General features: G+C 37.1%; 1 protein-coding gene across 1 annotated transcript in view; it reads right to left on the bottom strand.

Annotated features, from left to right (window-relative positions):
• The window catches only part of Rc3h1 (ring finger and CCCH-type domains 1), a 48,727-nt gene that overhangs the window by 28,262 nt on the left and 6,968 nt on the right, over positions 1-13,497 (bottom strand). Inside the window, exons 3-8 of the mRNA XM_013015769.1 lie at positions 11,768-12,007; positions 11,242-11,417; positions 6,785-6,985; positions 5,842-5,974; positions 3,720-3,838; positions 96-208 (exon numbers count right to left, since the gene is read on the bottom strand). Of these exons, the coding sequence (XP_012871223.1) occupies positions 96-208; positions 3,720-3,838; positions 5,842-5,974; positions 6,785-6,985; positions 11,242-11,417; positions 11,768-12,007 (982 nt within the window). The remainder of the gene's footprint in view (positions 1-95; positions 209-3,719; positions 3,839-5,841; positions 5,975-6,784; positions 6,986-11,241; positions 11,418-11,767; positions 12,008-13,497) is intronic.

Raw genomic sequence — 13,497 nt, 5'->3', positions numbered from 1 at the left:
AGAGAATGCAACTATTCTTTTTGTATTTCACAGTCAACAAATTATTCTACTTATACCTTATTCCAAAGGTTCAATCTCATAATTTTTACACTTACTTTTCCAGTTCCTCTTGTGAGTGTGCGAACGTACAGCTGGCACCCCGAGGGCACCCTCCTCTCTGCTTCATATCTCGACACATATAGGTTTTATATTTGCTATGCTGTGGGGGCTAAGACAAAAATAAAATTATCACACATAAAGCAAAAGCCAAGTACGTCTAATTTTATGTTGCCAGTTTACTATTTTGATAATCTAAGTGAATAATTTATGGATTAAATCTAATGCTTAAAATACTCAGAGCAGAGGTGCTGGAAAAATTGTTCTGCCTGATGCTCAGAGTTCAAAAAAAATTTTTTTTTTTTTTTTGCCTGTCATGGGGCTTGAACTCAGGGCCTGGTCTCTAAACTTCTTTGGCTCAAGGCTAGTGCTCTACCACTTGAACCACAGCACCACTTCAGGCTTTTTTTCTGTTCATGTGTACAGAGGAATCGAACCCAGGGCTTCATGCATGCTAGGCAAGCATTTTACCACTAAATCACATTCCCAACCCCTCAAAAATAAATTAAAAAGTAGTACTTAAAACTTGTATTTGCATAAATTCGTGATTAAATTTCAGAAAACCTTTATGATCTTTCCAAGTTTAATCATGGAAAATGGAGTTAAATACTTTCAAATATATCAACTCTTCTAATGTCTGTTTTATATAGCATTCAGATAGCTACATATAGTTGTATAAAAACACAACAAAGATGACAAAGGCCCTATAATTTGATAAGGGCTGGGGAACAATTGGCCGGTATGTCACATAAAGTCAGCAAAATTATCTGGTACCTGACAGGACAGACAAGTAGGCTTCTCAAGTGCTTTTCATTAGTTCCCGAAGCCTTTGCCTGTGATAATAACTTTGTATGGCCTGTGAATGATGTTATACTATTCAAATGCCTCTTGGCAGAAAAAAAGTTCCCTACCTCTACAATGCATAAGAATTTATTAAGGGTCTGGGAATGTGGCTCAGTGGTAGAGTGCTTGCCTAGCATGCACCAAGCCCTGGGTTCAATTCCTCAGTACCACATACCAGAAAAAGCCAGAAGTGGTGCTGTGGCTCAAGTGGTAGAGTGCTAGCCTTAAGCAAAAAGAAGCTCAGGGAGAGTGCCCAGACCCTGAGTTCAAGTCCCAGGACTGGCAAACAACAACAACAACAAAAACGTTAACATCACAAAAAATAAAAATATTAAAAAAAAAGAATTTATTAAGAAACCAGTGCCAATGGCTCACATGATCCTAACTACTCAGAATGCTGAGATCTGAGGATTAAGGTTTGAAGCCACAGGACAGGATAGGAAAATGTGACTCTGTTATCTTCCAATAAACAGCCCCCACCCCACCATCACCCCCACACAAAAGCAGCAGTGGAACTGTGGAGCAAGTAATAGAGCACTAGCCTTGAACAATGAAACTAAGAGACAGCACCCGGGTCTTGAGTTTAAGACTCAGTACATGTGCACATGCATGCATGTGTATGCATGCACACTTGCATTCATGCACACATACAGAGAATTTACTCAGGAGTTGGGTATTGGTGCCTCATGCCTAGAATCCTAGTTAATCAGGAGGCTGACACTTAGCAGCCTAGGCAGAGAAGTTTTTGACACTCCATTTACAATTAATCGGCAAAATATAAGTCTGAAGGCATGGTTCAAGTGATAGTGCCAGTTGTGAGCAAGCAAGCTGAACAAGAGGGTAAGGCCCTAAGTTCAAGTTCTGGTACTAATACAAGCACCCACCCACATACATATTTACCTAGGGCCTACAAATGTCCAAAGCTACAAATTAAACTGATTATTTACAACTCAGGGATACGGCAGGAAGATGTTTTTGGAAGTTAGTATCAAATGCAACACTCAACTGAACTCAACCAAATTCAGTGTATTTTATTACTTTATGGAATACTTTGAAGATGTCACATTTTTATATTTTCCATGACACAAGTTAAAAGTTTGGGGTTTTTCTTATTTCTTAATTATAAAATAAAGCTCCAGTCAGTGGTTAGACTAATTAGGAAAAATTACATTCACATTATTCTACTTATTAGGCAGAGACTTTTTATATTTCTTGACTTTTCAAAGAAAAGATATTATGTTAAATAATCAAATGTACATATTTACTAAATCCAAGTCAAATAATGAGGGTTTTTTTTTGGGGGGGGGGGTTGTTTTTGTTTTTACTTTTTTCCAGAGCTGAGGATCAAACTCAGGGCCTTGTACTTGCCAGGCAAGTGCTCTTCTACTGAGCTAAATCCCCAACCCCAAAATAATGATTTTCAAGTTTACAAACTTACCATTACAAAATGGAAACTCTTATGAAACTAAAATAAATCCTGAAGATAAACTAAAATTACTGGGAATAAAATAATTTTATTTTACTGACACATCTTCTTTAAAAACATTTGAGAAAAAGGGGCAGTCATAGCTACTCAGGAGGCAAAGATCTGGAGGATCTGCTCAAGACCCAGAAAAAAGTTATTAAGACTTCACTTCAACAAGCTGGGAATGGGGGGTAGGAGGGAAGGGAAGGGATGCGAAGGGGAAACAAAGGAGGAGGTAACAATGCTTGACAAGAAATGTACTCATTACCTTGCCCATGTAATTGTAACTCCTCTGTATGGTATTTTCACAGTAAAAAAAAAAAAAAAAAAAAGCTAAGAATGTTCATGTCTGTATTCCCAACTATGTAAGAGACATAGGTAGAAGGATCACAGTCCAAAAAATGTGAGACCCTACTGAAAAATAAAATACAAAAAATGGCTGGTGCATGACTCCAGTGGTGGATCACCTGTCTAGCAAGTGCAAGGTCCTGAGTTCAAATCCGAGAATAAAACGGAACAAGTGTTGGTCCACTAGTATAAAAGACATTATAGAATCTATACATATGAGAACACAGTGAAAATATAGCATGATTAGTAAAAAGTAAAATATATTGTCAAACTGAAATTTCATACTCAAATTTAAATGGAATTAATTTTATCACAGAATTTTTCTACCAAAAGTTCCTATGTGGAATTAACTCTAGCACATTAGATTAATTTTCATAATGTCAGAAAAATAACTAAGCAAAACTAGTACAGATGGGAGGGAAGGTATGGTAGGGGAAAAACAAAGGAGGAGGCAACAATGTTCAATAGGAAATGTACTCATTACCTTGCTCATGTAATTGTAACCCCTCTGTGTACAGTATTTTTACAATAAAAAAAACATACAAAAAAAACTCTAGTAGGTTGGATGTTAACCATGGTAATTTACAGTTTCAACAGTGAGAGTTTCAAAATATTCATGTTATCTCTTTTGGCTTTTTTTTTTTGGTTGGTCGTGGGGCTTGAACTCTGGGTCTGGGTGCTGTCCCTTAGCTATTCAGCAGCTCAAGGTGAGCACTCTATGGCTTAAGCCACGGCGCCACTTCCGGTTTTCTAGTGGTTTATTGGAGATAAGAGTCTCACGGACTGGCTTTGAACTGCGATCCTCAGATCTCAGCTTCCTGATTAGCTAGGATTACAGGGGCGAGCCAGCCACCGGTTCCCAGCTCTTTTGGCTTTTTATTGGTAGATCTATCCACAGTGGCTTTAGTGTAGTTTCAAGATACACTGATAGTGGCTTACTTATAAATTTTGAACTAGCCCCTCTTACCTGCTGTTGATCTGCTCCTTTTTTACTGTGATTCTGGATGTAATCAACCAGCCCATGTACCACTGTACGCACAGCAACCAGGCCATTTTCCAGCTGTTCCCAAGAAGGAGGAGGAGCATCTATACAATAAATTATTTTTAAAAATTGCTGAACTATAATGGTATTCAATATTTTGTCAAATATTACACTAATAAAGGAGTGCTATCACTCTTTAACAAAAATCAAAGAATTATATAACTTTCAAACAATAACTTAGAAACCTATCACTTTAAAGGAATGGATAAATCATTTAGAATCTTGGGCTTCAAACTAAAATACCCAGAAAGAAAAGGAACTATGTAAAGACAACAATGGCAACTGTCATTAGATCATTAGTACCAAAGACACAAAAGAGTGACAGGGACTAAGCAGAACTCAAGAGCAGGTCTCTTATCTAAAGGGGTGGTTATTATCAGCTTTATGTAAAGATGCAAGACTTGCCTATTAGATACATCATTGTTAACTGCCAAAAAACCAGAAGTGGCGCTGTGGCTCAAGTGGTAGAGTGCTAGTCTTGAGTTGAAGAGCTGAGGGACAGTGCAGGCCCAGAGTTCAAGCCCCACGATGACAAAAAAAAGAAAAAGAAAGAAAGAAAAATATGATGATAGATAGATGAGATATGGGGAGAAAAAAGTATGATGAAAAGGAACAGTACATTTGCAGAGCACAGAGATACTAGAGAAGGAAAAGTGATGACATGAAAAAGAGGATACTGGAGGTACATACTTGATCAGGTGAAAATAGTACAGAGTAGCCAATTTATCCACTACTATACAAGAACAGTAGAGGGGTTAATATGTTTAATTGCTTTTTTAATTGCTCAGGATAGTCAAAGTGAGAGTGGAAATGGTTTTAGGACTATCCCCTTTTTGGTTTGGTTGAAACAATTTTGGAAGTAAATTGACAAAAAATAGGGTAATGAAAAGATAGTTCTGAATGCTGTAATCATGAGTTTTCAACCTTATTTTACAAGCAATGGTGTGTCACTGACGATTTCTAAGTGTAGAATAATATCAGACATGTGATTTACTTTGCAGCAGTAGGTAGACTGGATTGGAAGAACAGAAGGGGAAATTGTAAAGCATTAAGTCTCAGAGGAAAGGAATGAGGCTTTCATATATGAGCTATGTACCACCAGTGAAAGAAAAGATACAAAGCAAGTTAGAAGCACAGGTTTGGAAAAGTAGGCATGAAATGAAGATCATCTGATTTGAAACACAGACCAGATAATAATGAATCTCAGCAAGCATTTGGAAAATGGATTAGGGGAGACTGAAGAAATAACAGTGCTAAGAATTTTGGTAGTCAATTTCCATAGAGGTAATATTGATACTATGAATGAATAAAATTCTATCAACACAGACTACAGAAGACATAAAATTCCAAGAGGACAAACTAATTATACCTTTGTGGGCTGAAGAGGATAAGTCAGGTACAAGACATAAGAGTTTCTATACTAAAGATGTCAACATTATCAGTTAACATTGAAGGCAGAAGACAAAGGAAGTAATTTAAGGACTGACAAGAAGTCTTTGGAATGAGAGACTAGTAAATATTGAGAGTTTCTGTTCAGTAGTAGGACAAACACTGTGAAAGAAGCTCAAATATCTTAGAAGTATTATCAGGATAAAAGATTGGGTGTGTTTTCAGGTCAAAGAGGCAAAGAGACTGGAAAATACTGACAAGGTAAAGATGTGCAAGAGAGGGTATTTAAAAACAAGATATTACGAATAAGGTAAAAATGAGATCAATGAAATGCAACTAAGATACAAAATAAGAAAAACCTCTTTTTTTGAAAAAGAGGTAGGAAAGGTAAGAGCACAATTTTGTGATAGAAGAAACATAAAGAACCCAGCGAATCTATTTTCCAAGAAAGATGAGCATCACAATATTTTAAAAGTATTAAATAAATACTAGTTCAAATAAGCTAATGAGATAAAGAGGGATAAGATTTGGGGCAAAAATTAAAATTCTACAGAAAACTTCTGGGAAATTCTAAAGGAATGTAACAAAAGATAATTTGAGTATCACTACCAGCACTTAGGACACACATAAGATACTCCACTCATTTCCTTGGGTTTACCTGGACTAGGGTCAATGTTTGCTAACAGTTCCAAATGGGGTCTTAGTCGGTTCAAGTTTGCTGGATCTCCAGTCCGCTGGAGAGCAATTGTTAGTTCTTGAACACTTTGTGCAAAAGAGGCTGGGGTCTGCAACTTAAAAAAATAAAGATAAAAATAAGATTTGCTTACAGTTTCATGATTATTTTTGTAAGTTACTAAAGTTAAACATACCCTACACTGCCAGACTGAATTATCTATTACCTTAACAAATTCAATTAATCTATATCCATAACTTAGCACATTGTATACAATATTCTGATCCACCAGTGCTGTGGACTCATGCTTGTAATCCTAGCTAATCAGGAAACTGTAGTTTGAAGCCAGTCCAAGGCAGGAAAGTCCATGAGACTCCAACTCACCATTAAAAACTTGAAGTGAAGGTGTGGCTCACATGGTAGAGCTAGCCTTGAGCAAAGAAGCTCAGGGCCAGTGCCTAAGCCCTGAGTTTCAAAGCTCAAGATGCACAAAAACACATACAGGTAAGGTCTAACCTGGGAAGGCAGGACAGACTCCTCCCTCTTCTTGGCTAAATTTCTGTCCACTATCTGTGTCACCTAGGTAACTAGCACACCTGAAAGTCACCTCCCCCTCTCTCCATGGTCACATACTGAGCGTGTGTGTGCCCCCCCAACACAAATTCAGACTAATAAAGGGAGAGGGCAATGATAAAATAGAAAGGAGAATCTAAAATAATGTAGAAAAGTACTAGATACAACATTAATATGTATTTATATGACCAATACTATTAGTTATGACATGATACTTAAAGTGAATCCAATTTATAAAAGCCTGACATTCAGTATTCACTTAATACTCATTTGTTGAATAGATAAAACTATCAAATCACAAATTACCCACACTCCATGATTAGGCTAAGAAGCTAGGGAATAAAAGAAGCTTTACCTTGTCAATAATGGACTGCATATGAGATTTGTGAGACTGGTCTCCATAAAGCAAAGAGGACCACTGATCTGGTGCAATTCTTAAACCTGCTTCCATAGCAATCTGCACTATCTGAGAGTCATGTTCTCGCCTCAGAGCTTCATATGTTCTAAATTCTTCTTTCAGCTGCATCAAAGAAGAGTCTTCATCACGTTTAGTGACCTAGTAAAACACAAATAATCTCATCATGGGGAAAACCCCAAAATTTGTATGTTTATATAAAAAAACACAAATTTTAATGTAATAAATTATTGTTTTATAAGCAAAAAAGCAAGGGTAAAACTGAATATATCATGATGAATAAAAACCATCTCCCATTATAGATGTCAAAATCTTCTGAGTAGGTCTTATAGGAAAACTGAATATATGGAATGAAATTCAAAATTAGCTAGAACTTAGCACATAAATGCATATACAATATTTGGTTATATATGTATTTTTTTAGGAAAATAGTTGTCCAAGTACCTTCATTGTGAAAATACAAAGCTTCTTCTCCATACATGTAGATCATGACTTTAGGGCTTGAGTGACATTTAACTAGCTGTATTTATCCCTAGAAAACTCCAGATGCAGGTATGATTCTAAAGATGGGGCTAGGAAGGTGGCTCAGTGGTAGAGCCTTGCATGCCTTGCTTGCCTTGCATGACTGAGGCCCTGGGTTCGATTCCTCAGCACCACATAAGCAAAAAGCCGGAAGTGGCGCTGTGGCTCAAGTGGTAGAGCACTTGTCTTGAGCTGAAGAGCTGAGGGACAGCGCCCAGGCCCAGAGTTCAGGCCCCACAACTGGACCAAAAAAATAAATAAATAAAGATGATTTGCACTTAGCTTAATTTCTCCATGGAGTTTTGTGAAATATGCCACCACCAGGGAAATGTAAAGTTTGAGATGTTGGATTATAATAATGATATTATCTTTTAGTAATATAAATAGACTTCAGTGGTTGGGTGCTGGTGGCTTATGCCTGTAATTCTAGCTAATTAGAGGCTCAAATCGGAGGATTGTTCAAAGCCAGACCAGACAGAAAAGTCCATGAGACTCTTATCTCCAAATAACCAGCAAAAAACTAGAAACAGAGATATAGCTCACATGATAGAATGCTAGCCTTACACAAAAAAGCCAAATGAGAACACTCAATGTCTTGAGTACAAGCCCTAGTATTGGTACATGGACAGACAGACAGACAGACACAGACACAGACACAGACACACAGACACACAGACACAGACACACACACACACACACACACACACACACACGGAAAAAATAAATATCACCTATACTCATTGAGCACTAAGTATGTGTCAGCCATTATGTTAAAACCTAATTAATCATTACATTACTGTATTCACTCACTTAATTCATTTAACTTATTGGCAATACTGTTTTCACCTCGCATTTTGAGTCAAGTAAATTTAGAACAAAGGCTTAACAAACCAAAGTAAACTCAAAAATCAAAGTAAAATTATTAGCCTAGGGTCACCTATTCTCTAACATATTTTGTATTGGTAACTTTATTCACACAAGGATTCATATTATTATAGTACAAAATTTCTATTTTTTTCTACTCAACAAATAACAAATCATTGAATAGTGTAGTTATGAATTCTAGGTCACCTTAATATTAAGATTTTAGACTATATTTTGCTCTTACTTGCAAAGAAAAAAGTTCTAGCCAACCACTATGGCTCATGTCTATAATTCTAGCTACTCAGAAGGCTGAGATCTGAGTATCATGGTTCAAAGCCAGACAAGGAGGACACATCCACGAAACTCTTGTCTTCAATTAGTCAGCAAAAATCTAGAACTGGAGGTATGACTCAAGTGGTAGAAAGCCATTTTTAAAATATTTTTTATTATCTTTAAGTGGTTGTACAAAGAAGTTCCCATTCTACAAAACAGTATATGAGTACAATGTTTCTGATAACACAGTCACCCATTGCTCCTAACATACTCCTCTCATTTTTCTTTCCTTCTTCTTCTTCTTTTTTTTTTTTTTTGGTCAATCATGGGGCTTGAAATCTGGGCCTGGGCACTATCCCTCAGCTCTTCAGCTCAAGGCGAGTGCTCTACCATTTGAGCCACAGCACCACTTCCGGTTTTCTGAGTGGTTTATTAGAGATAAGAGTCTCACAGACTTTCCTGCCTGGACTGCCTTTGAACTGTGATCCTCAGATCTCAGCCTCCTGAGTAACTAAGATTACAGGCCTGAGCCAACAATGCCCCGGCTCTTCTTTTTTTTTAATTGAAATCAGGTGATTATATAAATTATATAAATTTCACATATTTCACAGTACTGTGGAATAGTTACTAAGTCACAAACACATTTTAACCTTCACAAGGCAAATTGTCATTATCATGGTCTATAAAGCCAATTTTGAATAATAAAAAAAGAAACAAAAGGTCAAGACACTGAGTTCAAGCCCCAGTACTCACACACTCACACACGTATTTTTGTCTCTTTCTCTGTCTCTCTCTCTCTCTCTCACAAAGTTCATAGAAAGACCAAATCGATAAAAGTCAAGAACTATAGTACAAAAACAAAATTATACTCTGTCACTATTCCAACTGAAATTCATTAAGATAGAACATGCTGTTTGCATTTGGTCTTCAACACATTTTGGATGTTATTTCCTAACTAACATCCTACAATTGACATACCTACAATGGTAATCAATACTCAGGAGGCTGAGGCTGGAGGGCTCCGCGCCAGGCTCTGGGTTACAGAGTGAAACTGTCTCAAAAACAACAGCAACAATAACAACACGTGTGCGCACGCGCACACACACACCAAAAAAAAAAATTTCTTCTCTCCTTCTCTTCTTCCCTCCCTCCTCCCCATCCTTTCTTCTTTCTTGGGATCGAACCCAGGGCCTAACACATGCCCGTGACAAACATTCTATTGCTGAAGTAGTCTCAGCCCACTGTTAATTCTTTTAGTTAGGATTAACAGAGGTTCACATTGTGAGTATTCTGGGTTTATCATTTTTCACAGGGGAAGAACTATATTTCTTTTTCCTTTTTTTCTAAGTTTACTAGACATTTTTGGTCTGCTATTGTTAATGGAGAACAATCAGTACTAAAAGCAGGCAGACTTTCTAAATTACAAATTACACTGTAAAACCACATTAATCTAACCACAACAGAAGTTACTGGATTTGGTAGCAATCTGACCCAGTTAAAGTGATTTTAGTTGTGGGATTTGACAGCTTCAGAGCCCTGAAGGAAAACTGAGGCCCACTTCCCACATAGTATCAGATGAAGGAATGTAGAAATTTTAGGAATGGATTTTCTTATAGCTATTAAGACGATGTCAAAAGCAAGAAACCTTGTTGTAATACGTCAGCAAAATAAAACAGGATAAAAAATAAATGATACACACGGGGCAGCAATGTTTGAAGCAGTGCTAATTCAATTTGTAATATAAGAAAATATATCCAGGGTTGGGAATGTGGCTTAATGGTTAGAGTGCTTGCCTAGCATACAATGAAGCCCTGGGTTTGATTCCTCAGAAAAAGCCGGAAGTGGCACTATGGCTCAAGTGATAGAATGCTAGCCTTGAGCAAAGGCAGCCTAGGGACAGTACCCAGGCCCTGAGTACAAGCCCCAGGACTGACAAAAAAAAGAAGAAAAAAAGAAAAGAAAATATACCCACATGATAAAAAATACTAAAACTGAAATGGTAACTAGAGCTCTAAGACTGTGCATATACAATTAAACCAGGACGATATCTCCAAATAAAAATTACTCCTGCTTCAATGGCGTTCTCAAACCAATTCTGTCTACAGTCTGAATGGAAATACAGTTTTTTCCAATAATTTAAGTTGGAGATATAGCTCAGGGTAGACCACTTGCCTAGCATGCAATGAGGCTCTGGATTCAATCTTCCAATACTGTGAAAAACTTCTGATGCCTCTCAAAACTCAACAATGTAATAGAATTTAACTCAAAGAATCTACAACCTAGATTTTTTTTTTCCTTTTTTCTTTTTTGTGCCAGTACTGGGGCTTGAAATCAAGGGTTTGGGCATTATCTTAAGTATTTTTTCCTCAAGGATGGCACTTTACCACTTAAGCCATACCTCCACTTTTTGCTTTTTGGTGGTAAACTGGATGTAAGAGTCTCATGGATTTCCTGTTTGAACCATGATCCTCAGATTTTCTTTTAAGAAAAACTGGGTGACATTGATCAAGCACTGTACTCAGAAACTGACATGTTGAACTGAAACCTCTTTGTGAAATTAAAGTTAAAAAAAAAAACAGAAACAAAAACATAAACTCAAACCCCAATAGGAAAAAAGAAAACAGCTCAGATTTTTCTGAAAATGTATAGATAACTTTCTTAAACTCAAAATTTTACCACTTATGCTTTGGGAAAAGACAGTTTCCTTTCAAGTTAGAGAGATAAATTTAAATTCATACCTTGAAGCAAGAGGCTCTATAAAGGAGTTGAACAACATGCCCAATGCTTGTTTTAGAAGCTTGAGGAAACCGTGGCTCCAACCTTTGCACCACAAAAAGAACCAACACTTTCCGTGACAAAGCAGAACCATCTTCCAAAGCCAGTAGAACCAGCTTAAGTGCTTCTTCCTGCATTGCTAGGAAAAAGTGGATGGGACCAGAATTTATCACATGTAGAGATTAGATAAATCCATTCATGTAATACATAATAGTTTCTGCAAATATCAATTAATGGACAAAACAAAAAATGATTTTTACAACGTATTATACTTTAAATAAGTAAAAAATTTCTCCAAGTGAAAACTTTTGGCATTAAGTTCTCTATTAAACCTAACATATACAGAATTACTAAAGCTAGGGCTGTAAAGTAGCATGTTATTTGATAATAAAGAGAAAATCCCAAGGAATCAGTTGTTTATACATCACTTAAGTTTTTATACTATACTTTTAGGACTCCTAGAATAAATTGCAAATTTGAATCATATACCTGGTCCAAGGAATTGGCAGCCTCTAGCCCTGACTGCTGCCCAAAGATTGGAAGAGAGTTGTTGAGGATTTTGATGCTGGAGAATGAGCTCTGTAACTGTTCGTTCACCTAAAGATCGAGCAGCCCTCATGGCACGAATCCTGCCTTCTTCTTCCACTAGTTGGCAGTGGACTAGTGTCACAAGCTTCCTCTGCATTGGGCGACTCAGAACACTCTGAGTAGTGCTATTCAGACCCACTCCTTTAGAAGAGAATAAAGAAGTTATTTCTGGGCTTACAGTGCAATTTTACAATCCAGGAGAAATGCGTTGATGATTTCTGAATTATGTATATATTTTGGGTCCTATTAGAATATTTAAAATAAAACTACAAAAGTAAAATTTAATTAACATTTTTAAAACTATACAACAATCGACATGTAAATATTATTTCATGTAAATTTACTATTCATTATAACATTCAAAACAACTTTTTTGTGGCATTGGGGATCAAACCTAGTCTTCCACTTATAAGTCAAGTGCTCTACGACTTAAACCATGCCCTCAGTTCTTTTTTTGTTTGTTTGTTTGAACAGGGGCTTTCTAACTTTGCCCAGGCTGGCCTCAAACTCAGGGTCCTCCTGCCTCTGTCTACTAAGTACCCGAGATTATAGGTATGAACCACAACACCTGACTTCATTATTAATTTTAATTACAGAAGAAAACAAGGGCAGAAAATATTAATGATTAAGACTGGAATCAAAACAGCTCAGCACATCTTTGCTAGTGGTTTCTTCCTTTTATAGTTACATCGCAAGCCCTTTCTGGCAACTTTTTTTTTTTTTTGGTCGGTTGTGGGTCTTGAACTCTGGGCCTGGGTGTTGTTCCTCAGCTCTTCAGCTCAAGGTGAGCGCTCTATCACTTGAGCCACAGTGCCACTTCTGGTTTTCTGGTGGTTTATTGGAGATAAAGAGTCTCATGGACTTTTCTGATCAGGCTGGCTTTGAACTGTGATACTCAGATCTTAGCCTCCTGAGTAGCTAGGATTATAGGCATGAGCCATTGTGCCAGGCTAGTAATGGCAACTTTCTTATCTCCTACATACAAATCTAAAGCCAGAGAAAAAGACAGACTCTGCAGGGTAGATGGAAAGACCTTTTTCACTAGTGTACTTACACTTACTTCTACAGTCATTCATTGTTCCCAACATTACATAAACTCTTAAGTTTATTACATTATTTTATGTGGTTTGTAATATTACTTAGCATGAAGCAGGTTTGTTTTACAATAACGTCATTAGCATTTAATATATATGGGGTACAGCTGAGTGGTAAGTGCTTGCCTAGCATGTATAATGCCTTAGGTTCAATCTCTAGCACTACCTCAAGTATTGTTTGGTATTTACTTATAGCTTACAATTTTTATAATGACAGTATTGCATGTATATATATGTGTGTACTGAACCTGGGCTTGAACTGTCAGCCTCATGCTCTTGCTTGGCTTTTACACTCATGGCTAGCATTCTACCACTTGGGCCATAATCCTCAGGTCAGCTTCTTTGCTGGCTAACTGGATATAGAATCTCAACAGCTTTTCTGCCCAGACTGGCTTCAAATCTCAATCCTCAAATCTCAGCCAAGTAACTAGAAGGCATCAGCCACTAGCACCACTAGCTTAATGGAATTATTATTTTTTTTCCCTGTCAGTTGTGAGGCTTGACCTCTGGGCCTGGGCACTGTCCCTCGGCTCTTCA

Source organism: Dipodomys ordii, unplaced genomic scaffold, assembly GCF_000151885.1.
Source record: "Dipodomys ordii isolate 6190 unplaced genomic scaffold, Dord_2.0 Scaffold27, whole genome shotgun sequence".
Lineage (NCBI taxonomy): Eukaryota > Metazoa > Chordata > Mammalia > Rodentia > Heteromyidae > Dipodomys > Dipodomys ordii.
The sequence above is the reverse complement of the archived record's forward strand: the minus strand, read 5'-3'. Positions and strand labels throughout refer to the sequence as shown.